The 27,276-nt window shown below is 40.7% G+C and overlaps 1 protein-coding gene and 9 non-coding genes across 10 annotated transcripts; 9 read left to right on the top strand and 1 right to left on the bottom strand.

Moving 5' to 3' along the window:
• The first annotated feature begins 839 nt into the window (after positions 1 to 839).
• On the top strand, positions 840 to 922 carry trnal-cag. The gene has a single exon. It is a non-coding gene; the product is annotated as a tRNA-Leu (tRNA).
• Positions 923 to 2,664: 1,742 nt separating this feature from the next.
• On the top strand, positions 2,665 to 2,747 carry trnal-cag. Its single transcript has one exon. It is a non-coding gene; the product is annotated as a tRNA-Leu (tRNA).
• Positions 2,748 to 4,492: 1,745 nt separating this feature from the next.
• Positions 4,493 to 4,575, top strand: trnal-cag. Its single transcript has one exon. It is a non-coding gene; the product is annotated as a tRNA-Leu (tRNA).
• Positions 4,576 to 6,320: 1,745 nt separating this feature from the next.
• trnal-cag lies at positions 6,321 to 6,403 on the top strand. Its single transcript has one exon. It is a non-coding gene; the product is annotated as a tRNA-Leu (tRNA).
• A 6,875-nt stretch (positions 6,404 to 13,278) lies between these two features.
• trnal-cag lies at positions 13,279 to 13,361 on the top strand. The gene has a single exon. It is a non-coding gene; the product is annotated as a tRNA-Leu (tRNA).
• Positions 13,362 to 15,574: 2,213 nt separating this feature from the next.
• trnal-cag lies at positions 15,575 to 15,657 on the top strand. Its single transcript has one exon. It is a non-coding gene; the product is annotated as a tRNA-Leu (tRNA).
• Positions 15,658 to 17,873: 2,216 nt separating this feature from the next.
• On the top strand, positions 17,874 to 17,956 carry trnal-cag. The gene has a single exon. It is a non-coding gene; the product is annotated as a tRNA-Leu (tRNA).
• A 1,428-nt stretch (positions 17,957 to 19,384) lies between these two features.
• On the top strand, positions 19,385 to 19,466 carry trnas-aga. Its single transcript has one exon. It is a non-coding gene; the product is annotated as a tRNA-Ser (tRNA).
• Positions 19,467 to 20,820: 1,354 nt separating this feature from the next.
• Positions 20,821 to 20,903, top strand: trnal-cag. The gene has a single exon. It is a non-coding gene; the product is annotated as a tRNA-Leu (tRNA).
• Positions 20,904 to 21,608: 705 nt separating this feature from the next.
• Positions 21,609 to 26,093, bottom strand: LOC118949440 (piggyBac transposable element-derived protein 4-like). The gene is made up of 2 exons (XM_036973695.1): positions 25,788 to 26,093; positions 21,609 to 23,940 (listed from the first exon to the last, which is right to left on the bottom strand). Exons 1-2 carry the CDS (start codon positions 25,970 to 25,972, stop codon positions 22,227 to 22,229), a joined length of 1,899 nt encoding a protein of 632 aa, XP_036829590.1. The 5' UTR covers positions 25,973 to 26,093; the 3' UTR covers positions 21,609 to 22,226.
• Positions 26,094 to 27,276: the final 1,183 nt, after the last annotated feature.

The raw sequence follows: 27,276 nt of genomic DNA, 5'->3' as shown, positions 1-27,276 counted from the left end.
AGAAAAAACTTGATTGCATTGAAAATAACCATTAAGTCATTCAGGTCGCAGACTCCCCTATAGGCATGGTTTGAAACCCCCTCCTGACAACTTTTTAGCGCCTGCATGTCATGCACCTTTGTAAAATCCAGTTGAAAAATAAATGACTTAAGGTAACGTAAATGACACCTAGTTAATATGAGTAGTGAATAACTATCGTATTTTTAATATTCTGCAAAAACAGCTAGTTGATGAGAGGCTGAAAGAGAATTGCAAGAATCGCGCAATTTCACAGGCGGGCCCCAAACAGGCAAATAACAAAAATAATCTCGGAACGCAGAACTCGTCGGTCGTTGTCAGTGGATTGTATTGGCGGGAAGAACAAAAATATAGTCTGCAGGGTAATCGAAGTCGCCACATCTAATGTCAAGTCACAGGTGAGCTGCCTTGTTAAACCCTAAAAATAAATAATAACACGATTGCGTTGAAATGACTCATTAAGCCATTTTTAAGGATTTCCCCCATGTGGACCTGTTGTCACTCTTACCCTGATGGTTGCTGATATTTCCAGACACTTTTTCAGTCTTATCTGAGGAATTTTATCATTTATATCAGAATGGCCATATTCTGATGCCAGTTTAGCGCTCATTCAATGACGATTTACTACTCTTTCCCATTGAAGGCCATATTGAGGTTAAATCAATGACTGGACTTTTTAATTTATAAAAACAAATGACTATTGAAAGTGCAAGTCAGTATCGTGCATAGTTGTTCTGGTCTCTGTGGTGATTTTAGAGCGTTGTTCATATTTCTACTTTTACCGCATACACTTTAACCCGATACCCAGTTACTGTGCTGTAGTCAGGATGGCCGAGCGGTCTAAGGCGCTGCGTTCAGGTCGCAGTCTCCCATGGAGGCGTGGGTTCAAATCCCACTTCTGACAGTTTCTTAGTGCCTCTCAGGAGTCATGCTTCTCAGCAGTAATAATAAGAATGATGAAATAACAACTTCACACAGTGAAATAACAATTCATAATAAACACTCTCAAATGCAGACCTTCTGGAGCTGAGCAAAGATCAAGGTTAAATAAGAAAACAGCTGGACTTAATAACAAATGAATGAGGGGAACATTTTGTGTTATTGCATTATAATGAGTTACTGCATTATCTTTTAGTTGTTAAATTTCACTTTCTGTAGGCTATGCCTGTTGGCCCATTCACTCCTAACAAGCCTGTTTTCTTCTGTCAACGGTGTCGTGGCCGAGTGGTTAAGGCGATGGACTAGAAATCCATTAGGATCTTCCTGCGCAGGTTCAAATCCTGCCGACAACGAAATTGCATTTTTTTGACCCCTCCGGAGGTTGAAGTTTAGTTGTGTTTCTTATACCAATCGCATCCTCTCAGATCTCCACAAGTACATAGGAATTAGTTGTCCATTTGGGATAGGACTGCAGGCCATCTGTCCCACTTCACACCTTTACACACCTGGTTATCCAGCCTTCTAGCTCTATAGGCCACAGTAGCATAGGTTACAGGTTTGTAGTCAAGCCACAGATTTCAGGTGAGATCCCATGATACACTCAACAATACAACAACACGATTCTCATGAATAACCATGAAGCCATTTGCTAAGATTTCCCCCATTTTGACATGTGGAAACCTGTTGTCACTCTTACCCTGACGGGAAGCTCCAGACACTTTTTTGGTCCTATCTGAGGCATTTTTAAATTCATTTCAAATTGGCCATATTCTGAAGACACTCTTATAGTCTGCAGGGTAATCGAACTGGCCACATCTAAAGTCAAGCCACAGGTAACAGGTGAGAAACCTTGTTAAACCCTAAAAGAAAAAGAAAAAACTTGATTGCATTGAAAATAACCATGAAGTCATTCAGGTCGCAGACCCTATAGGCATGGTTTGAAACCCCCTCCTGACAACTTTTTAGCGCCTGCATGTCATGCACCTTTGTAAAATCCAGTTGAAAAATAAAAGACTTAAGGTAACGTAAATGACACCTAGTTAATATGAGTAGTGAATAACTATCATATTTGTAATATTCTGCAAAAACAGCTAGTTGATGAGAGGCTGAAAGAGAATTGCAAGAATCGCGCAATTTCACAGGCGGGCCCCAAACAGGCAAATAACAAAAATAATCTCGGAACGCAGAACTCGTCGGTCGTTGTCAGTGGATTGTATTGGCTGGAAGAACATAAATATCGTCTGCAGGGCAATCGAAGTCGCCGCATCTAATGTCAAGTCACAGGTGAGCTGCCTTGTTAAACCCTAAAAATAAATAATAACACGATTGCGTTGAAATGACCCATTAAGCCATTTGTAAGGATTTCCCCCATGTGGACCTGTTGTCACTCTTACCCTGATGGTTGCTGATATTTCCAGACACTTTTTCAGTCTTATCTGAGGAATTTTATCATTTATATCAGAATGGCCATATTCTGATGCCAGTTTAGCGCTCATTCAATGACGATTTACTACTCTTTCCCATTGAAGGCCATATTGAGGTTAAATCAATGACTGGACTTTTTAATTTATAAAAACAAATGACTATTGAAAGTGCAAGTCAGTATCGTGCATAGTTGTTCTGGTCTCTGTGGGGATTTTAGAGCGTTGTTCATATTTCTACTTTTACCGCATACACTTTAACCCGATACCCAGTTACTGTGCTGTAGTCAGGATGGCCGAGCGGTCTAAGGCGCTGCGTTCAGGTCGCAGTCTCCCATGGAGGCGTGGGTTCAAATCCCACTTCTGACAGTTTTTTAGTGCCTCTCAGGAGTCATGCTGCTCAGCAGTAATAATAAGAATGATGAAATAACAACTTCACACAGTGAAATAACAATTCATTATAAACACTCTCAAATGCAGACCTTCTGGAGCTGAGCAAAGATCAAGGTTAAATAAGAAAACAGCTGGACTTAATAACAAATGAATGAGGGGAACATTTTGTGTTATTGCATTATAATGAGTTACTGCATTATCTTTCAGTTGTTAAATTTCACTTTCTGTAGGCTATGCCTGTTGGCCCATTCACTCCTAACAAGCCTGTTTTCTTCTGTCAACGGTGTCGTGGCCGAGTGGTTAAGGCGATGGACTAGAAATCCATTAGGATCTTCCTGCGCAGGTTCAAATCCTGCCGACAACGAAATTGCATTTTTTTGACCCCTCCGGAGGTTGAAGTTTAGTCGTGTTTCTTATACCAATCGCATCCTCTCAGATCTCCACAAGTACATAGGGATTAGTTGTCCATTTGGGATAGGACTGCAGGCCATCTGTCCCACTTCAAACCTTTACACACCTGGTTATCCAGCCTTCTAGCTCTATAGGCCACAGTAGCATAGGTTACAGGTTTGTAGTCAAGCCACAGATTTCAGGTGAGATCCCATGATACACTCAACAATACAACAACATGATTCTCATGAATAACCATGAAGCCATTTGCTAAGATTTCCCCCATTTTGACATGTGGAAACCTGTTGTCACTCTTACCCTGACGGGAAGCTCCAGACACTTTTTTGGTCCTATCTGAGGCATTTTTAAATTCATGTCAAATTGGCCATATTCTGAAGACACTCTTATAGTCTGCAGGGTAATCGAACTGGCCACATCTAAAGTCAAGCCACAGGTAACAGGTGAGAAACCTTGTTAAACCCTAAAAGAAAAAGAAAAAACTTGATTGCATTGAAAATAACCATTAAGTCATTCAGGTCGCAGACTCCCCTATAGGCATGGTTTGAAACCCCCTCCTGACAACTTTTTAGCGCCTGCATGTCATGCACCTTTGTAAAATCCAGTTGAAAAATAAATGACTTAAGGTAACGTAAATGACACCTAGTTAATATGAGTAGTGAATAACTATCGTATTTTTAATATTCTGCAAAAACAGCTAGTTGATGAGAGGCTGAAAGAGAATTGCAAGAATCGCGCAATTTCACAGGCGGGCCCCAAACAGGCAAATAACAAAAATAATCTCGGAACGCAGAACTCGTCGGTCGTTGTCAGTGGATTGTATTGGCGGGAAGAACATAAATATCGTCTGCAGGGTAATCGAAGTCGCCGCATCTAATGTCAAGTCACAGGTGAGCTGCCTTGTTAAACCCTAAAAATAAATAATAACACGATTGCGTTGAAATGACCCATTAAGCCATTTGTAAGGATTTCCCCCATGTGGACCTGTTGTCACTCTTACCATGATGGTTGCTGATATTTCCAGACACTTTTTCAGTCTTATCTGAGGAATTTTATCATTTATATCAGAATGGCCATATTCTGATGCCAGTTTAGCGCTCATTCAATGGCGATTTACTACTCTTTCCCATTGAAGGCCATATTGAGGTTAAATCAATGACTGGACTTTTTAATTTATAAAAACAAATGACTATTGAAAGTGCAAGTCAGTATCGTGCATAGTTGTTCTGGTCTCTGTGGTGATTTTAGAGCGTTGTTCATATTTCTACTTTTACCGCATACACTTTAACCCGATACCCAGTTACTGTGCTGTAGTCAGGATGGCCGAGCGGTCTAAGGCGCTGCGTTCAGGTCGCAGTCTCCCATGGAGGCGTGGGTTCAAATCCCACTTCTGACAGTTTTTTAGTGCCTCTCAGGAGTCATGCTGCTCAGCAGTAATAATAAGAATGATGAAATAACAACTTCACACAGTGAAATAACAATTCATTATAAACACTCTCAAATGCAGACCTTCTGGAGCTGAGCAAAGATCAAGGTTAAATAAGAAAACAGCTGGACTTAATAACAAATGAATGAGGGGAACATTTTGTGTTATTGCATTATAATGAGTTACTGCATTATCTTTCAGTTGTTAAATTTCACTTTCTGTAGGCTATGCCTGTTGGCCCATTCACTCCTAACAAGCCTGTTTTCTTCTGTCGACGTTGTCGTGGCCGAGTGGTTAAGGCGATAGACTAGAAATCCATTAGGATCTTACTGCGCAGGTTCAAATCCTGCCGACAACGAAAATGCATTTTTTTGACCCCTCCGGAGGTTGAAGTTTAGTCGTGTTTCTTATACCAATCGCATCCTCTCAGATCTCCGCAAGTACATAGGGATTAGTTGTCCATTTGGGATAGGACTGCAGGCCATCTGTCCCACTTCACACCTTTACACACCTGGTTATCCAGCCTTCTAGCTCTATAGGCCACAGTAGCATAGGTTACAGGTTTGTAGTCAAGCCACAGATTTCAGATGAGATCCCATGATACACTCAACAATACAACAACACGATTCTCATGAATAACCATGAAGCCATTTGCTAAGATTTCCCCCATTTTGACATGTGGAAACCTGTTGTCACTCTTACCCTGACGGGAAGCTCCAGACACTTTTTTGGTCCTATCTGAGGCATTTTTAAATTCATGTCAAATTGGCCATATTCTGAAGACACTCTTATAGTCTGCAGGGTAATCGAACTGGCCACATCTAAAGTCAAGCCACAGGTAACAGGTGAGAAACCTTGTTAAACCCTAAAAGAAAAAGAAAAAACTCGATTGCATTGAAAATAACCATTAAGTCATTCAGGTCGCAGACTCCCCTATAGGCATGGTTTGAAACCCCCTCCTGACAACTTTTTAGCGCCTGCATGTCATGCACCTTTGTAAAATCCAGTTGAAAAATAAATGACTTAAGGTAACGTAAATGACACCTAGTTAATATGAGTAGTGAATAACTATCGTATTTTTAATATTCTGCAAAAACAGCTAGTTGATGAGAGGCTGAAAGAGAATTGCAAGAATCGCGCAATTTCACAGGCGGGCCCCAAACAGGCAAATAACAAAAATAATCTCGGAACGCAGAACTCGTCGGTCGTTGTCAGTGGATTGTATTGGCGGGAAGAACATAAATATCGTCTGCAGGGTAATCGAAGTCGCCGCATCTAATGTCAAGTCACAGGTGAGCTGCCTTGTTAAACCCTAAAAATAAATAATAACACGATTGCGTTGAAATGACCCATTAAGCCATTTGTAAGGATTTCCCCCATGTGGACCTGTTGTCACTCTTACCATGATGGTTGCTGATATTTCCAGACACTTTTTCAGTCTTATCTGAGGAATTTTATCATTTATATCAGAATGGCCATATTCTGATGCCAGTTTAGCGCTCATTCAATGGCGATTTACTACTCTTTCCCATTGAAGGCCATATTGAGGTTAAATCAATGACTGGACTTTTTAATTTATAAAAACAAATGACTATTGAAAGTGCAAGTCAGTATCGTGCATAGTTGTTCTGGTCTCTGTGGTGATTTTAGAGCGTTGTTCATATTTCTACTTTTACCGCATACACTTTAACCCGATACCCAGTTACTGTGCTGTAGTCAGGATGGCCGAGCGGTCTAAGGCGCTGCGTTCAGGTCGCAGTCTCCCATGGAGGCGTGGGTTCAAATCCCACTTCTGACAGTTTTTTAGTGCCTCTCAGGAGTCATGCTGCTCAGCAGTAATAATAATAATGATGAAATAAGAACTTCACACAGTGAAATAACAATTCATTATAAACACTCTCAAATGCAGACCTTCTGGAGCTGAGCAAAGATCAAGGTTAAATAAGAAAACAGCTGGACTTAATAACAAATGAATGAGGGGAACATTTTGTGTTATTGCATTATAATGAGTTACTGCATTATCTTTCAGTTGTTAAATTTCACTTTCTGTAGGCTATGCCTGTTGGCCCATTCACTCCTAACAAGCCTGTTTTCTTCTGTCGACGTTGTCGTGGCCGAGTGGTTAAGGCGATAGACTAGAAATCCATTAGGATCTTACTGCGCAGGTTCAAATCCTGCCGACAACGAAAATGCATTTTTTTGACCCCTCCGGAGGTTGAAGTTTAGTCGTGTTTCTTATACCAATCGCATCCTCTCAGATCTCCGCAAGTACATAGGGATTAGTTGTCCATTTGGGATAGGACTGCAGGCCATCTGTCCCACTTCACACCTTTACACACCTGGTTATCCAGCCTTCTAGCTCTATAGGCCACAGTAGCATAGGTTACAGGTTTGTAGTCAAGCCACAGATTTCAGATGAGATCCCATGATACACTCAACAATACAACAACACGATTCTCATGAATAACCATGAAGCCATTTGCTAAGATTTCCCCCATTTTGACATGTGGAAACCTGTTGTCACTCTTACCCTGACGGGAAGCTCCAGACACTTTTTTGGTCCTATCTGAGGCATTTTTAAATTCATGTCAAATTGGCCATATTCTGAAGACACTCTTATAGTCTGCAGGGTAATCGAACTGGCCACATCTAAAGTCAAGCCACAGGTAACAGGTGAGAAACCTTGTTAAACCCTAAAAGAAAAAGAAAAAACTCGATTGCATTGAAAATAACCATTAAGTCATTCAGGTCGCAGACTCCCCTATAGGCATGGTTTGAAACCCCCTCCTGACAACTTTTTAGCGCCTGCATGTCATGCACCTTTGTAAAATCCAGTTGAAAAATAAATGACTTAAGGTAACGTAAATGACACCTAGTTAATATGAGTAGTGAATAACTATCGTATTTTTAATATTCTGCAAAAACAGCTAGTTGATGAGAGGCTGAAAGAGAATTGCAAGAATCGCGCAATTTCACAGGCGGGCCCCAAACAGGCAAATAACAAAAATAATCTCGGAACGCAGAACTCGTCGGTCGTTGTCAGTGGATTGTATTGGCGGGAAGAACAAAAATATCGTCTGCAGGGTAATCGAAGTCGCCGCATCTAATGTCAAGTCACAGGTGAGCTGACTTGTTAAACCCTAAAAATAAATAATAACACGATTGCGTTGAAATGACCCATTAAGCCATTTGTAAGGATTTCCCCCATGTGGACCTGTTGTCACTCTTACCCTGATGGTTGCTGATATTTCCAGACACTTTTTCAGTCTTATCTGAGGAATTTTATCATTTCTATCAGAATGGCCATATTCTGATGCCAGTTTAGCGCTCATTCAATGACGATTTACTACTCTTTCCCATTGAAGGCCATATTGAGGTTAAATCAATGACTGGACTTTTTAATTTATAAAAACAAATGACTATTGAAAGTGCAAGTCAGTATCGTGCATAGTTGTTCTGGTCTCTGTGGTGATTTTAGAGCGTTGTTCATATTTCTACTTTTACCGCATACACTTTAACCCAATACCCAGTTACTGTGCTGTAGTCAGGATGGCCGAGCGGTCTAAGGCGCTGCGTTCAGGTCGCATTCTCCCATGGAGGCGTGGGTTCAAATCCCACTTCTGACAGTTTTTTAGTGCCTCTCAGGAGTTATGCTGCTCAGCAGTAATAATAAGAATGATGAAATAACAACTTCACACAGTGAAATAACAATTCATAATAAACACTCTCAAATGCAGACCTTCTGGAGCTGAGCAAAGATCAAGGTTAAATAAGAAAACAGCTGGACTAAATAACAAATGAATGAGGGGAACATTTTGTGTTATTGCATTATAATGAGTTACTGTATTATCTTTCAGTTGTTAAATTTCACTTTCTGTAGGCTATGCCTGTTGGCCCATTCACTCCTAACAAGCCTGTTTTCTTCTGTCAACGGTGTCGTGGCCGAGTGGTTAAGGCGATGGACTAGAAATCCATTAGGATCTTCCTGCGCAGGTTCAAATCCTGCCGACAACGAAATTGCATTTTTTTGACCCCTCCGGAGGTTGAAGTTTAGTCGTGTTTCTTATACCAATCGCATCCTCTCAGATCTCCACAAGTACATAGGGATTAGTTGTCCATTTGGGATAGGACTGCAGGCCATCTATCCCACTTCACACCTTTACACACCTGGTTATCCAGCCTTCTAGCTCTATAGGCCACAGTAGCATAGGTTACAGGTTTGTAGTCAAGCCACAGATTTCAGGAGAGATCCCATGATACACTCAACAATACAACAACACGATTCTCATGAATAACCATGAAGCCATTTGCTAAGATTTCCCCCATTTTGACATGTGGAAACCTGTTGTCACTCTTACCCTGACGGGAAGCTCCAGACACTTTTTTGGTCCTATCTGAGGCATTTTTAAATTCATGTCAAATTGGCCATATTCTGAAGACACTCTTATAGTCTGCAGGGTAATCGAACTGGCCACATCTAAAGTCAAGCCACAGGTAACAGGTGAGAAACCTTGTTAAACCCTAAAAGAAAAAGAAAAAACTTGATTGCATTGAAAATAACCATTAAGTCATTCAGGTCGCAGACCCTATAGGCATGGTTTGAAACCCCCTCCTGACAACTTTTTAGCGCCTGCATGTCATGCACCTTTGTAAAAATCCAGTTGAAAAATAAAAGACTTAAGGTAACGTAAATGACACCTAGTTAATATGAGTAGTGAATAACTATCGTATTTTTAATATTCTGCAAAAACAGCTAGTTGATGAGAGGCTGAAAGAGAATTGCAAGAATCGCGCAATTTCACAGGCGGGCCCCAAACAGGCAAATAACAAAAATAATCTCGGAACGCAGAACTCGTCGGTCGTTGTCAGTGGATTATATTGGCGGGAAGAACATAAATATCGTCTGCAGGGTAATCGAAGTCGCCGCATCTAATGTCAAGTCACAGGTGAGCTGCCTTGTTAAACCCTAAAAATAAATAATAACACGATTGCGTTGAAATGATCCATTAAGCCATTTGTAAGGATTTCCCCCATGTGGACCTGTTGTCACTCTTACCCTGATGGTTGCTGATATTTCCAGACACTTTTTCAGTCTTATCTGAGGAATTTTATCATTTATATCAGAATGGCCATATTCTGATGCCAGTTTAGCGCTCATTCAATGGCGATTTACTACTCTTTCCCATTGAAGGCCATATTGAGGTTAAATCAATGACTGGACTTGTTCATGTATAAAAACAAATGACTATTGAAAGTGCAAGTCAGTATCGTGCATAGTTGTTCTGGTCTCTGTGGTGATTTTAGAGCTTTGTTCATATTTCTACTTTTACCGCATACACTTTAACCCGATACCCAGTTACTGTGCTGTAGTCAGGATGGCCGAGCGGTCTAAGGCGCTGCGTTCAGGTCGCAGTCTCCTATGGAGGCGTGGGTTCAAATCCCACTTGTGACAGTTTTTTAGTGCCTCTCAGGAGTCATGCTGCTCAGCAGTAATAATAAGAATGATGAAATAACAACTTCACACAGTGAAATAACAATTCATAATAAACACTCTCAAATGCAGACCTTCTGGAGCTGAGCAAAGATCAAGGTTAAATAAGAAAACAGCTGGACTTAATAACAAATGAATGAGGGGAACATTTTGTGTTATTGCATTATAATGAGTTACTGCATTATCTTTCAGTTGTTAAATTTCACTTTCTGTAGGCTATGCCTGTTGGCCCATTCACTCCTAACAAGCCTGTTTTCTTCTGTCACTGTTGTCGTGGCCGAGTGGTTAAGGCGATGGACTAGAAATCCATTAGGATCTTCCTGCGTAGGTTCAAATCCTGCCGACAATGAAAATGCATTTTTTTGACCCCTCCGGAGGTTGAAGTTTAGTCGTGTTTCTTATACCAATCGCATCCTCTCAGATCTCCGCAAGTACATAGGGATTAGTTGTCCATTTGGGATAGGACTGCAGGCCATCTATCCCACTTCACACCTTTACACACCTGGTTATCCAGCCTTCTAGCTCTATAGGCCACAGTAGCATAGGTTACAGGTTTGTAGTCAAGCCACAGATTTCAGGTGAGATCCCATGATACACTCAACAATACAACAACACGATTCTCATGAATAACCATTAAGCCATTTGCTAAGATTTCCCCCATTTTGACATGTGGAAACCTGTTGTCACTCTTACCCTGACGGGAAGCTCCAGACACTTTTTTGGTCCTATCTGAGGCATTTTTAAATTCATGTCAAATTGGCCATATTCTGAAGACACTCTTATAGTCTGCAGGGTAATCGAACTGGCCACATCTAAAGTCAAGCCACAGGTAACAGGTGAGAAACCTTGTTAAACCCTAAAAGAAAAAGAAAAAACTTGATTGCATTGGATATAACCATTAAGTCATTCAGGTCGCAGACTCCCCTATAGGCATGGTTTGAAACCCCCTCCTGACAACTTTTTAGCGCCTGCATGTCATGCACCTTTGTAAAATCCAGTTGAAAAATAAATGACTTAAGGTAAAGTAAATGACACCTAGTTAATATGAGTAGTGAATAACTAACGTATTTTTAATATTCTGCAAAAACAGCTAGTTGATGAGAGGCTGAAAGAGAATTGCAAGAATCGCGCAATTTCACAGGCGGGCCCCAAACAGGCAAATAACAAAAATAATCTCGGAATGCAGAACTCGTCGGTCGTTGTCAGTGGATTGTATTGGCGGGAAGAACAAAAATATCGTCTGCAGGGTAATCAAAGTCGCCGCATCTAATGTCAAGTCACAGGTGAGCTGCCTTGTTAAACCCTAAAAATAAATAATAACACGATTGCGTTGAAATGACCCATTAAGCCATTTGTAAGGATTTCCCCCATGTGGACCTGTTGTCACTCTTACCCTGATGGTTGCTGATATTTCCAGACACTTTTTCAGTCTTATCTGAGGAATTTTATCATTTATATCAGAATGGCCATATTCTGATGCCAGTTTAGCGCTCATTCAATGGCGATTTACTACTCTTTCCCATTGAAGGCCATATTGAGGTTAACCTGTCTACGATATTGGTTCCCAATTGGGAATCAACCCTCCCACGTTCAGCTGAAACGGTGGCGCATGGAACGCAAAAATATTCTTAAAAATAATTAACCTCCACACATTAACAAGTCCAAGTCCATAGCTCAAATGAAAGATAAACACCTTGTTCATCTAGCCAGCAAGTCAGATTTCTAAAATGTTTTACGGCGAAAACATAGCACATATATATGTAAAACCACCACCAGACACAGCTCATTTGAATAGCCAAAACATGCAATCAACAAACGCAGGATTAAAAAATAAATCGTTCACTAACCTTTTGAAAATCTTCATCAGATGACAGTAATATGACATGTTACACATTACATTTTTTTTTTCAATAATATGCCATTTATATCCATAAATGTCCATTTACAGTGAGTTCACGTTCAGAAATTACTCAAAAATGCCCGCAGGAAATCTAGGTAGCGCGGCAAGGTAACGTAAATAGACATCATAAACTTTGACTAAATATACATGTTCTACATATAGTTAGAAAGATACACTGCTTCTTTATGCAACCGCTTTGTTAGATTTACTTTTAACGTTACAGAAATCGCACACTATTCAATATGCTGAGACGGCGCTCAGTTCCAAGCTACATTTCTACGTAATGTTGGAGTCAACAGAAACACAGATTTAAGCATAAATATTCCCTTACCTTCGATGGTCTTCGTTCAGAATGTTCTGGAAGGCTTCAGACTTACCCAATACATCGTTTGGTTTCAAGTCTTGCGTCTTTGTATTAGCGCTTAAAACGGGAACGTTTTTTATCCAAAAATGAAAAATGAAATAGCGCCCCTAGAGATCTAACAGGCTAATAACATCAGCTGAAATGCACCCAAAACGTCCTCTGGTCCGGAAAAGTTGCGCATCAAAACTTCAAAATTACATATTATATGTCGACTAAACAGGTCAAACTAAGTGCAGAAGCAAGCTTTATGATGTTTTAGACACACAAAACAAACTTCAATTCAATCGGCCATCGTCTGCCCCTCTCTTGAGTGCTGGAACAAAGGAATGGCTGGGACCAATTCGCGCCCCTACGCACAGCCTATTTTCTCGTGGCACGCACTAATTTCACTCCCATAGGGTCAATTCTCGCGGGATTTGAACGATTCAAAGCTCTACTGAAAGAGGACATCTAGCGGAAGAGATAGAACGTCTCCCCAGAATCATAACTGGTTGGGAAGGGTGGGGGCCATGACGTCAAAGTTGCTCCAACTTTCATGGCCACAAAAAATAGTTTGGAAGAATGCCTGCCCTGTGAGTTCTGCTATACTTACAGACATAATTCCAACGGTTTTAGAATCTTTAGAGTGTTTTCTATCCAATAATAATTTTTATTTGCATATATTAGCAATTTTTGACAGATTTTTTTTCAGTTTACTAGGGGTACCCAATCTCTCCAAAGGGGGCATATGTATGCCATATCCTTAACAGGTCTTAAATCAATGACTGGACTTTTTAATTTATAAAAACAAATGACTATTGAAAGTGCAAGTCAGTATCGTGCATAGTTGTTCTGGTCTCTGTGGTGATTTTAGAGCGTTGTTCATATTTCTACTTTTACCGCATACACTTTAACCCGATACCCAGTTACTGTGCTGTAGTCAGGATGGCCGAGCGGTCTAAGGCGCTGCGTTCAGGTCGCAGTCTCCCATGGAGGCGTGGGTTCAAATCCCACTTCTGACAGTTTTTTAGTTCACACAGTGAAATAACAATTCATAATAAACACTCTCAAATGCAGACCCTATCTGAGGCATTTTTAAATTCATGTCAAATTGGCCATATTCTGAAGACACTCTTATAGTCTGCAGGGTAATCGAACTGGCCACATCTAAAGTCAAGCCACAGGTAACAGGTGAGAAACCTTGTTAAACCCTAAAAGAAAAAGAAAAACTCGATTGCATTGAAAATAACCATTAAGTCATTCAGGTCGCAGACTCCCCTATAGGCATGGTTTGAAACCCCCTCCTGACAACTTTTTAGCGCCTGCATGTCATGCACCTTTGTAAAATCCAGTTGAAAAATAAATGACTTAAGGTAACGTAAATGACACCTAGTTAGCCTCTCTGATCTCCCAAACCCGGATCCGGTATCGTGACTACAGCCTCAAGGTCATTACCATAATGCAACGTTAACTATTCATGAAAATCGCAAATGAAATGAAATAAATATGCCATCTCGCAAGCTTAGCCTTTTGTAAACAACACTGTCATCTCAGATTTTCAAAATATGCTTCTCAACCATAGGAAAACAATAATTTGTGTAACAGTAGCTAGCAAACAAAGGATTTAGCGTTAGCATTAGCGTTAGCATCCAGCACGCAACATTTCAACAAAAACATAAAAGCCTTCAAATAAAATAATTTACCTTTGAAGAACTTCTGATGTTTTCAATGAGGATACTCTCAGTTGGATAGCAGATGCTCAGTTTTTCCAAAAAGATTCTTTGTGTATTAGAAATAGCTCCGTTTTATACATCACATTTGGCTACCAAAAAAACCCCGAAAATTCAGTCCTCAAAACGCAAACTTTTTTCCAAATTAACTCCATAATATCGACTGAAAACATGGCAAACGTTTAGAATCAATCATCAAGGTGTTTTTCACATATCTCTTCATTGATACATCGTTCTTGGACACATGCTTTCTCCCCTGAATCAAATGGTAAAGTACAAGCAGCTGGCAATTGCGCACCGAATTCCACGCAGGACACCAGGCGGACACTTGGAAAATGTAGTCTCTTATGGTCAATCTTCCAATGATATGCCTACAAATACGTCACAATGCTGCTAAGACCTTGGGCGAACGACAGAAAGTGTAGGCTCATTCCTTGCGCAATCACAGCCATATAAGGAGACAATGGAAAACAGAGCTTCAGAAATTCTGCTAATTCCTGGTTGATGCATCATCTTGGTTTCGCCTGTAGAATGAGTTCTGGGGCACTTACAGACAAAATCTTTGCAGATTCTGAAACTTCAGAGTGTTTTCTTTCCAAAACTGTCAAGAATATGCATAGTCGAGCATCTTTTCGTGACAAAATATCGCACTTAAAACGGGAACGTTTTTTATCCAAAAATGAAATAGCGCCCCTAGAGATCTAACAGGCTAATAACATCAGCTGAAATGCACCCAAAACGTCCTCTGGTCCGGAAAAGTTGCGCATCAAAACTTCAAAATTACATATTATATGTCGACTAAACAGGTCAAACTAAGTGCAGAAGCAAGCTTTATGATGTTTTAGACACACAAAACAAACTTCAATTCAATCGGCCATCGTCTGCCCCTCTCTTGAGTGCTGGAACAAAGGAATGGCTGGGACCAATTCGCGCCCCTACGCACAGCCTATTTTCTCGTGGCACGCACTAATTTCACTCCCATAGGGTCAATTCTCGCGGGATTTGAACGATTCAAAGCTCTACTGAAAGAGGACATCTAGCGGAAGAGATATAAAGTCTCCCCAGAATCATAACTGGTTGGGAAGGGTGGGGGCCATGACGTCAAAGTTGCTCCAACTTTCATGGCCACAAAAACTAGTTTGGAAGAATGCCTGCCCTGTGAGTTCTGCTATACTTACAGACATAATTCCAACGGTTTTAGAATCTTTAGAGTGTTTTCTATCCAATAATAATTTTTATTTGCATATATTAGCAATTGTTGACAGATTTTTTTTTCAGTTTACTAGGGGTACCCAATCTCTCCAAAGGGGGCATATGTCTGCCATATCCTAAACAGGTTTTAAATCAATGACTGGACTTTTTAATTTGTAAAAACAAATGACTATTGAAAGTGCAAGTCAGTATCGTGCATAGTTGTTCTGGTCTCTGTGGTGATTTTAGAGCGTTGTTCATATTTCTACTTTTACCGCATACACTTTAACCCGATACCCAGTTACTGTGCTGTAGTCAGGATGGCCGAGCGGTCTAAGGCGCTGCGTTCAGGTCGCAGTCTCCCATGGAGGCGTGGGTTCAAATCCCACTTCTGACAGTTTTTTAGTTCACACAGTGAAATAACAATTCATAATAAACACTCTCAAATGCAGACCCTATCTGAGGCATTTTTAAATTAATGTCAAATTGGCCATATTCTGAAGACACTCTTATAGTCTGCAGGGTAATCGAACTGGCCACATCTAAAGTCAAGCCACAGGTAACAGGTGAGAAACCTTGTTAAACCCTAAAAGAAAAAGAAAAACTCGATTGCATTGAAAATAACCATTAAGTCATTCAGGTCGCAGACTCCCCTATAGGCATGGTTTGAAACCCCCTCCTGACAACTTTTTAGCGCCTGCATGTCATGCACCTTTGTAAAATCCAGTTGAAAAATAAATGACTTAAGGTAACGTAAATGACACCTAGTTAGCCTCTCTGATCTCCCAAACCCGGATCCGGTATCGTGACTACAGCCTCAAGGTCATTACCATAATGCAACGTTAACTATTCATGAAAATCGCAAATGAAATGAAATAAATATGCCATCTCGCAAGCTTAGCCTTTTGTAAACAACACTGTCATCTCAGATTTTCAAAATATGCTTCTCAACCATAGGAAAACAATAATTTGTGTAACAGTAGCTAGCAAACAAAGGATTTAGCGTTAGCATTAGCGTTAGCATCCAGCACGCAACATTTCAACAAAAACATAAAAGCCTTCAAATAAAATAATTTACCTTTGAAGAACTTCTGATGTTTTCAATGAGGATACTCTCAGTTGGATAGCAGATGCTCAGTTTTTCCAAAAAGATTCTTTGTGTATTAGAAATAGCTCCGTTTTATACATCACATTTGGCTACCAAAAAAACCCCGAAAATTCAGTCCTCAAAACGCAAACTTTTTTCCAAATTAACTCCATAATATCGACTGAAAACATGGCAAACGTTGTTTAGAATCAATCATCAAGGTGTTTTTCACATATCTCTTCATTGATACATCGTTCTTGGACACATGCTTTCTCCCCTGAATCAAATGGTAAAGTACAAGCAGCTGGCAATTGCGCACCGAATTCCACGCAGGACACCAGGCGGACACTTGGAAAATGTAGTCTCTTATGGTCAATCTTCCAATGATATGCCTACAAATACGTCACAATGCTGCTAAGACCTTGGGCGAACGACAGAAAGTGTAGGCTCATTCCTTGCGCAATCACAGCCATATAAGGAGACAATGGAAAACAGAGCTTCAGAAATTCTGCTAATTCCTGGTTGATGCATCATCTTGGTTTCGCCTGTAGAATGAGTTCTGGGGCACTTACAGACAAAATCTTTGCAGATTCTGAAACTTCAGAGTGTTTTCTTTCCAAAACTGTCAAGAATATGCATAGTCGAGCATCTTTTCGTGACAAAATATCGCACTTAAAACGGGAACGTTTTTTATCCAAAAATGAAATAGCGCCCCTAGAGATCTAACAGGCTAATAACATCAGCTGAAATGCACCCAAAACGTCCTCTGGTCCGGAAAAGTTGCGCATCAAAACTTCAAAATTACATATTATATGTCGACTAAACAGGTCAAACTAAGTGCAGAAGCAAGCTTTATGATGTTTTAGACACACAAAACAAACTTCAATTCAATCGGCCATCGTCTGCCCCTCTCTTGAGTGCTGGAACAAAGGAATGGCTGGGACCAATTCGCGCCCCTACGCACAGCCTATTTTCTCGTGGCACGCACTAATTTCACTCCCATAGGGTCAATTCTCGCGGGATTTGAACGATTCAAAGCTCTACTGAAAGAGGACATCTAGCGGAAGAGATATAAAGTCTCCCCAGAATCATAACTGGTTGGGAAGGGTGGGGGCCATGACGTCAAAGTTGCTCCAACTTTCATGGCCACAAAAACTAGTTTGGAAGAATGCCTGCCCTGTGAGTTCTGCTATACTTACAGACATAATTCCAACGGTTTTAGAATCTTTAGAGTGTTTTCTATCCAATAATAATTTTTATTTGCATATATTAGCAATTGTTGACAGATTTTTTTTTCAGTTTACTAGGGGTACCCAATCTCTCCAAAGGGGGCATATGTCTGCCATATCCTAAACAGGTTTTAAATCAATGACTGGACTTTTTAATTTGTAAAAACAAATGACTATTGAAAGTGCAAGTCAGTATCGTGCATAGTTGTTCTGGTCTCTGTGGTGATTTTAGAGCGTTGTTCATATTTCTACTTTTACCGCATACACTTTAACCCGATACCCAGTTACTGTGCTGTAGTCAGGATGGCCGAGCGGTCTAAGGCGCTGCGTTCAGGTCGCAGTCTCCCATGGAGGCGTGGGTTCAAATCCCACTTCTGACAGTTTTTTAGTTCACACAGTGAAATAACAATTCATAATAAACACTCTCAAATGCAGACCCTATCTGAGGCATTTTTAAATTCATGTCAAATTGGCCATATTCTGAAGACACTCTTATAGTCTGCAGGGTAATCGAACTGGCCACATCTAAAGTCAAGCCACAGGTCACAGGTGAGAAACCTTGTTAAACCCTAAAAGAAAAAGAAAAACTCGATTGCATTGAAAATAACCATTAAGTCATTCAGGTCGCAGACTCCCCTATAGGCATGGTTTGAAACCCCCTCCTGACAACTTTTTAGCGCCTGCATGTCATGCACCTTTGTAAAATCCAGTTGAAAAATAAATGACTTAAGGTAACGTAAATGACACCTAGTTAATATGAGTAGTGAATAACTAACATATTTTTAATATTCTGCAAAAACAGCTAGTTGATGAGAGGCTGAAAGAGAATTGCAAGAATCAAGCAAATTTCACAGGCGGGCCCCAAACAGGCAAATAACAAAAATAATCTCGGAACGCAGAACTCGTCGGTCGTTGTCAGTGGATTGTATTGGCGGGAAGAACAAAAATATCGTCTGCAGGGTAATCGAAGTCGCCGCATCTAATGTCAAGTCACAGGTGAGCTGCCTTGTTAAACCCTAAAAATAAATAATAACACGATTGCGTTGAAATGACCCATTAAGCCATTTGTAAGGATTTCCCCCATGTGGACCTGTTGTCACTCTTACCCTGATGGTTGCTGATATTTCCAGACACTTTTTCAGTCTTATCTGAGGAATTTTATCATTTATATCAGAATGGCCATATTCTGATGCCAGTTTAGCGCTCATTCAATGGCGATTTACTACTCTTTCCCATTGAAGGCCATATTGAGGTTAAATCAATGACTGGACTTTTTAATTTATAAAAACAAATGACTATTGAAAGTGCAAGTCAGTATCGTGCATAGTTGTTCTGGTCTCTGTGGTGATTTTAGAGCGTTGTTCATATTTCTACTTTTACCGCATACACTTTAACCCGATACCCAGTTACTGTGCTGTAGTCAGGATGGCCGAGCGGTCTAAGGTGCTGCGTTCAGGTCGCAGTCTCCCATGGAGGCGTGGGTTCAAATCCCACTTCTGACAGTTTTTTAGTGCCTCTCAGGAGTCATGCTGCTCAGCAGTAATAATAAGAATGATGAAATAACAACTTCACACAGTGAAATAACAATTCATAATAAACACTCTCAAATGCAGACCTACTGGAGCTGAGCAAAGATCAAGGTTAAATAAGAAAACAGCTGGACTTAATAACAAATGAATGAGGGGAACATTTTGTGTTATTGCATTATAATGAGTTACTGCATTATCTTTCAGTTGTTAAATTTCACCTTCTGTAGGCTATGCCTGTTGGCCCATTCACTCCTAACAAGCCTGTTTTCATCTGTCAATGTTGTCGTGGCCGAGTGGTTAAGGCGATGGACTAGAAATCCATTAGGATCTTCCTGCGCAGGTTCAAATCCTGCCGACAACGAAAATGCATTTTTTTGACCCCTCCGGAGGTTGAAGTTTAGTCGTGTTTCTTATACCAATCGCATCCTCTCAGATCTCCGCAAGTACATAGGGATTAGTTGTCCATTTGGGATAGGACTGCAGGCCATCTGTCCCACTTCACACCTTTACACACCTGGTTATCCAGCCTTCTAGCTCTATAGGCCACAGTAGCATAGGTTACAGGTTTGTAGTCAAGCCACAGATTTCAGGTGAGATCCCATGATACACTCAACAATACAACAACACGATTCTCATGAAAACCATGAAGCCATTTGCTAAGATTTCCCCCATTTTGACATGTGGAAACCTGTTGTCACTCTTACCCTGAGGGGAAGCTCCAGACACTTTTTTGGTCCTAACTGAGGCATTTTTAAATTCATGTCAAATTGGCCATATTCTGAAGACACTCTTAGGCTGCAGGGTAATCGAACTGGCCACATCTAAAGTCAAGCCACAGGTAACAGGTGAGAAACCTTGTTAAACCCTAAAAGAAAAAGAAAAAACTTGATTGCATTGAAAATAACCATTAAGTCATTCAGGTCGCAGACTCCCCTATAGGCATGGTTTGAAACCCCCTCTTGACAACTTTTTAGCGCCTGCATGTCATGCACCTTTGTAAAATCCAGTTGAAAAATAAATGACTTAAGGTAACGTAAATGACACCTAGTTAATATGAGTAGTGAATAACTATCGTATTTGTAATATTCTGCAAAAACAGCTAGTTGATGAGAGGCTGAAAGAGAATTGCAAGAATCGCGCAATTTCACAGGCGGGCCCCAAACAGGCAAATAACAAAAATAATCTCGGAACGCAGAACTCGTCGGTCGTTGTCAGTGGATTGTATTGGCGGGAAGAACAAAAATATCGTCTGCAGGGTAATCAAAGTCGCCGCATCTAATGTCAAATCACAGGTGAGCTGCCTTGTTAAACCCTGAAAATAAATAATAACACGATTGCGTTGAAATGACTCATTAAGCCATTTGTAAGGATTTCCCCCATGTGGACCTGTTGTCACTCTTACCCTGATGGTTGCTGATATTTCCAGACACTTTTTCAGTCTTATCTGAGGAATTTTATCATTTATATCAGAATGGCCATATTCTGATGCCAGTTTAGCGCTCATTCAATGACGATTTACTACTCTTTCCCATTGAAGGCCATATTGAGGTTAAATCAATGACTGGACTTTTTAATTTATAAAAACAAATGACTATTGAAAGTGCAAGTCAGTATCGTGCATAGTTGTTCTGGTCTCTGTGGTGATTTTAGAGCGTTGTTCATATTTCTACTTTTACCGCATACACTTTAACCCGATACCCAGTTACTGTGCTGTAGTCAGGATGGCCGAGCGGTCTAAGGCGCTGCGTTCAGGTCGCAGTCTCCCATGGAGGCGTGGGTTCAAATCCCACTTCTGACAGTTTTTCAGTGCCTCTCAGGAGTCATGCTACTCAGAAGTAATAATAAGAATGATGAAATAACAACTTCACACAGTGAAATAACAATTCATAATAAACACTCTCAAATGCAGACCTTCTGGAGCTGAGCAAAGATAGAACTACCCCCCTACTTTGTGCAATTTCCGCCTGAAGACATACCCAAATCTAACAGCCTGTAGCTCAGGCACAGAACCAAGTATATGCATATTCTTGGTACCATTTGAAAGAAAACACTCTGAAGTTTGTGTAAATGTGAATTGAATGTAGGAGAATAACACACACACTAGATCTGGTTTAGATAAAACTATGGAAAAAAACATGAGTTTTTTCTATTTATTTTTGTATCATCATCTTTCAAATGAACAAGATAAAACAAAAATTCAGATAAGATGATGGGGACAATTTTCTTGAAAAAATTAAGAGGGCAACAGTACTTGTGCAAAATTTCAGAATGATAACTTCCAAAATGAGTGTGCTACATAACATTTATTATAAAGTCACCCAGGTGTCCCACACAAGTAGACCAAATGTACCCAAGTGGCCAAATTGGTGAAGTACACATTTTGAAACCAATAACTATATACAAAATACCAAAATGGTATTCTAACACACCCCCCCACAAAAATTTAAAAAATTTATGAAATTTTAAAAATTTCTGAAAAAAAATGTAACATTTTTTTTTTTTTAAATTTCAAAAAAAAATTGAAATTTTTTTGTAAACATTTTTTTTTGAAAAAAATGTTATGAAAAAAAATATATATATACACATTTACAAAGTAACATGGGTAACTATTTACACACTTACACATCCTCAGTCCTGTATCAAATAGGAAAAACAGGAAAAACAACCTAGAAAGGCAAAAACCTAGGAAGAAACAAGGCAATGAGGGGTGGCCAGTCCTCTTCTGGCTGTGCCGGGTGGAGATCACAGTGTTTGTAGAGTGTGCAACAGTACAGCACCCCAAGAGAAAAAAATGTACAGTTTAGGGTTCCATAGCCGCAGGCAGAACAGTTGAAACTGGAACAGCGGCAAGGCCAGGTGGACTGGGGGACAGCAAGGAGTCATCATGTCAGGTAGTCCTGAAGCATGGTCCCAGGGGTTCAAGTCCACTGAGAGAAAGGAGAGAAAGAGAGCAGACTTAAATTCACACAAGACACCGGATAAGACAGGAAAAAATACTCCAGATATAAGATATAGCTCAGCTAGACTGCAGACTGGTGTTCTCAGCTAGACTGCAGACTGGTGTTCTCAGCTAGACCGCAGAACCACTTTGCCATATAACCCCACCAACATTGCCAAAACTCTAGACAATGTTCTGCTGCTGATGCCAGATGCCATAGCAGTCTCGCTCCGATGTAAAGCAGAGGGTCACTGAGCATGTGGGGCATGTGATGGGAGACTTCATCTTGCAGACAACACAGCAACGCCTCCATGCTGTGCCCTTTTGGCCCTTAGGCACATCCATGCCTGCACAAATATATTTGGGCAGATGAACACCTGTGGCAGGAGCAGAAGGGACAGGGCTTGGTGCAGTGGTGCTGTAGCCAGCAAGCTCCTTGATGAGCTGCTCTCTGAAGGCTTTCTGTGAGAGGAAGGGCTTTCCACAGCTCGTCGCCATTTCCTTGTGTAGGATGAATGCATTCACCACGGCGATGTCGATGAAATGATAGAAGAAGGTCTTGTACCATTTCATTGTCTTGTGGAGAACATTGTAGTAGCCGATTAGCGCGTCCGAAAGGTCGACTCCTCCCATGCTCTTGTTGTAGTCCTTCACTGCAGTTGGAATGGGGACATTTTTGGTTTTCCATGCCCCGGCACCATCCTTCACACGCCTGACAACATGATCCCCACTGAAGGACTTGTGGATAGTGGAGCACATCACCACCTCTCTGGTATCCATCCACTTTACAAAAAGCAGGCCATCTTCACGGATCAATCGCATGCTCCCCCGCTCAGCCCGCTTAGGCATGTCGTTCACCTTAGTCTTCGGAAAGCCCACCCTGTTGGTACGAATGGTGCCACAAGCCCATACATCCAGCTTCCTTAGGTCTGCAAACAGGGTAGGGCTTGTGTAGAAGTTATCCACAAACAGTTTGTAGCCCTTCCCTAGCAGTTGAAAATCCAATAACTCCATTGCAGAGTCATAGCTGAGTCCCTTACCGGTAGCAAAACTGTTCTTCCCCTCGTAGACAAAGAAATTGCATGTGTAGGCACATACAGAATCAGCCAAAACAAACAGCTTGTAACCCCACTTGGTTGGTTTGTTTCTCATGTATTGTTTGAGGCCAATTCTTGCCTTTGAGGCTACCATCCTCTCATCGATTGACACGTTCTGGGCAGGCTGAAAGTACGTCTTGCAGGCCTCGACGATGCTGTGGTAGAGCGGTTTGATCTTGCACAGTCTATCAAACGCTGCTGTGCCTCTCTTCTTCTCATTCTCTTCATCAACCTTTGGGTCACTGATGTGAAGCGCCTGTGAAATAATCAGAAACCTTTTGCAGGACATAACAGTCATGGGGAAAGGCAGTTGGTACAGAGATGACGTTTTCCAGTAGTCCTTCAGGCTTTTCAGCTTCACCAGCCCCATGTAGATAACAAGTGAAAGGTAGCAGAAAAGATCTGACATGGATATGGGCTTCCATGCTACCTTTTTGCCTGCTTGTTTCTTCTTCCCATTCTTATTTGTGTTGGACACGAGCGAACCTACAACAGATGGTGTAAAAAACAGTTGGAAAAGCTGAAGGGGGGTGTAAGTGGAGGTCGGGTTCACCTGAGGTCCTGGCTTCCTTTTCGGCCTGAAAGTTGGTTGTGGTGGCTCCACATCATCTTCTAGGATGGTGTGCCAACGCCCTTCTGTCCCTCTGTTAGTGGGTGGCACACTTCCCCTCTTCCTCTTCACACCTCTAGATGGCCCGGGAGGTGTGGAGCCAGAGACAGCAGGGGTACAGCTGGATGAACCAGCTTCAGAGGGGGATGGACACCTTGGCACTGGGGGCTCCCAGTCGGAGTCAGTGCCACTGTGAAAGAAAATGTTCAGTTAGAATAGTTTCACATATGAGCCCTGTATCAACAGCTATAATAAACATACATATAGAGTACAGGGAGTAGCCCTGTATCAACAGCTATAATAAACATGCATATTGAGGACAGGGAACATAAAGTGCTGTTCCACATCAATTGACAAAGTGAAATGGGCCAGCCCCAAAATAGGCTATTTAGGTAGACCATGCGTTCTCAAAGAAACAGGCACTCACAATGACAAGCTAACGTGCACTTTAGCCATTTCATTACATCGCTATATATTGCTAATAAAATGTAAAAACAGCTATAATAAAGATGTATATAAAGTGCTGTTCCACATCAACTGACAAAGTGAAATGGGCCAGCCCCAAAATAGGCTATTTAGGTAGACCATGCGTTCTCAAAGAAACAGGCACTCACAATGACAAGCTAACGTGCACTTTAGCCATTTCATTACATCGCTATATATTGCTAATAAAATGTAAAAACAGCTATAATAAACATGTATATAAAGTGCTGTTCCACATCAACTGACAAAGTGAAATGGGCCAGCCCCAAAATAGGCTATTTGGGTAGACCATGCGTTCTCAAAGAAACAGGCACTCACAATGACAAGCTAACGTGCACTTTAGCCATTTCATTACATCGCTATATATTGCTAATAAAATGTAAAAACAGCTATAATAAACATGTATATAAAGTGCTGTTCCACATCAATTGACAAAGTGAAATGGGCCAGCCCCAAAATAGGCTATTTAGGTAGACCATGCGTTCTCAAAGAAACAGGCACTCACAATGACAAGCTAACGTGCACTTTAGCCATTTCATTACATCGCTATATATTGCTAATAAAATGTAAAAACAGCTATAATAAACATGTATATAAAGTGCTGTTCCACATCAACTGACAAAGTGAAATGGGCCAGCCCCAAAATAGGCTATTTGGGTAGACCATGCGTTCTCAAAGAAACAGGCACTCACAATGACAAGCTAACGTGCACTTTAGCCATTTCATTACATCGCTATATATTGCTAATAAAATGTAAAAACAGCTATAATAAACATGTATATAAAGTGCTGTTCCACATCAATTGACAACGTGAAATGGGCCAGCCCCAAAATAGGCTATTTAGGTAGACCATGCGTTCTCAAAGAAACAGGCACTCACAATGACAAGCTAACGTGCACTTTAGCCATTTCATTACATCGCTATATATTGCTAATAAAATGTAAAAACAGCTATAATAAACATGTATATAAAGTGCTGTTCCACATCAACTGACAAAGTGAAATGGGCCAGCCCCAAAATAGGCTATTTGGGTAGACCATGCGTTCTCAAAGAAACAGGCACACAATGACAAGCTAACGTGCACTTTAGCCATTTCATTACATCGCTATATATTGCTAATAAAATGTAAAAACAGCTATAATAAACATGTATATAAAGTGCTGTTCCACATCAACTGACAAAGTGAAATGGGCCAGCCCCAAAATAGGCTATTTGGGTAGACCATGCGTTCTCAAAGAAACAGGCACTCACAATGACAAGCTAACGTGCACTTTAGCCATTTCATTACATCGCTATATATTGCTAATAAAATGTAAAAACAGCTATAATAAACATGTATATAAAGTGCTGTTCCACATCAATTGACAAAGTGAAATGGGCCAGCCCCAAAATAGGCTATTTAGGTAGACCATGCGTTCTCAAAGAAACAGGCCCTCACTCACAATGGCTAGCTAACGTGTACTTTAGCCATTTTTGCAAATAAAATGTAAAAACAATCACTAATAATATTTTATATTAAAGTCAAACAACGGCATTAGCATGAGAGCAACTTACCAGTCCAAAACGATGTCCTCTCCGTTCAAAAAATATGCCTCAGTTTCAGAATCGAAACTATGGGAGCTAATGGAGTCTTCAATCTCTGCCAAATCTGTCTCACTTTCCCGGTCAATCTCTTCCAAAATCATTTCTACATTCGTGTATCTAGTCTTAGAGGTCGCTTTCTTAGACTTATTTGCCATTTTATTCGCGAAATAAACAGTTGAAGTAGCAAATTACTGAAAAACGTCTGTGCGTAATTAGAGTCACTCCTTCACGGTTCAATTGGCAATGGCGAAAGAACGGTCTTTACGCCAGCGTCCAGTGAATAGGTTTGTCTTACAACAATGAATCATGGGATATTTCCAGTTACATCTGCTCATTGGCTATCTACCCAGCTAGATTTCAAGAAGATCAGTGGTCATTGGGTTAAAATAGAGTCAATCAACAAGACAGTGGTCATATAATTGCTGCGCAATGGGCTCCTCACGTGTTGTCTTCCAATCGGTATTACCATATCAATAGAGCCCGCAAAATGGCCCATCAGGGTTGATTGCGTTCCAAACAAAGAGTTGATTGCAAGTAAACCAAACATGACTGGAAAGAGAGGGAAAAGACGAGGAAAAGAGAGTCTCTTTACGTTGGACGTTACTTTGAAAATTGTATGACAGGAAATTCAACGAGATAAGCGTTCACAAAATGTTTCGTGTTAGGCTATAAAACATGGATTTAACCGAACAAACGACCATTCATTGTGTAACAATGAGCCTTGGGATTGCAACCAGAGCAAGATCTTCAAAGGTAAACGATTTATTTCAATGTAATCTGTGACTTTGTTACGCAAGTGCTGGTTGAATAAGTAGTTTGATATGGGGGTCTATGCTCAGATAAACGCAGCTTATTATTTCGCAATAAATTATTTTTTAAATATGACAACGCAGTTGGATTAGCAAGATTCTAGGCTTTTGAAGCATGTGAGACACTTGTATTTTCATGAATGTTTAATATGACTATTTGTGGCGAACACCGTATGTTGTTGAATTCAAACCCGGATCCGGGATCGGTAGATCAGAGAGGTTAAATAAGAAAACAGCTGGACTTAATAACAAATGAATGAGGGGAACATTTTGTGTTATTGCATTATAATGAGTTACTGCATTATCTTTCAGTTGTTAAATTTCACTTTCTGTAGGCTATGCCTGTTGGCCCATTCACTCCTAACAAGCCTGTTTTCTTTTGTCAATGTTGTCGTGGCCGAGTGGTTAAGGCGATGGACTAGAAATCCATTAGGATCTTCCTGCGTAGGTTCAAATCCTGCCGACAATGAAAATGCATTTTTTTGACCCCTCCGGAGGTTGAAGTTTAGTCGTGTTTCTTATACCAATCGCATCCTCTCAGATCTCCGCAAGTACATAGGGATTAGTTGTCCATTTGGGATAGGACTGCAGGCCATCTATCCCACTTCACACCTTTACACACCTGGTTATCCAGCCTTCTAGCTCTATAG

This window comes from Oncorhynchus mykiss, unplaced genomic scaffold (assembly GCF_013265735.2).
Source record: "Oncorhynchus mykiss isolate Arlee unplaced genomic scaffold, USDA_OmykA_1.1 un_scaffold_292, whole genome shotgun sequence".
NCBI lineage: Eukaryota > Metazoa > Chordata > Actinopteri > Salmoniformes > Salmonidae > Oncorhynchus > Oncorhynchus mykiss.
The sequence above is the reverse complement of the archived record's forward strand: the minus strand, read 5'-3'. Positions and strand labels throughout refer to the sequence as shown.

Excerpts from the sequence above, each read along its gene's own strand:
- LOC118949440 (XM_036973695.1), bottom strand. The coding sequence starts at position 25,972 with ATGGCAAATAAGTCTAAGAAAGCGACCTCTAAGACTAGATACACGAAT. Across the intron at positions 23,941-25,787 it reads GAGGACATCGTTTTGGACTG|TGGCACTGACTCCGACTGGG; the intron begins GTAAGTTGCTCT and ends TTTCTTTCACAG.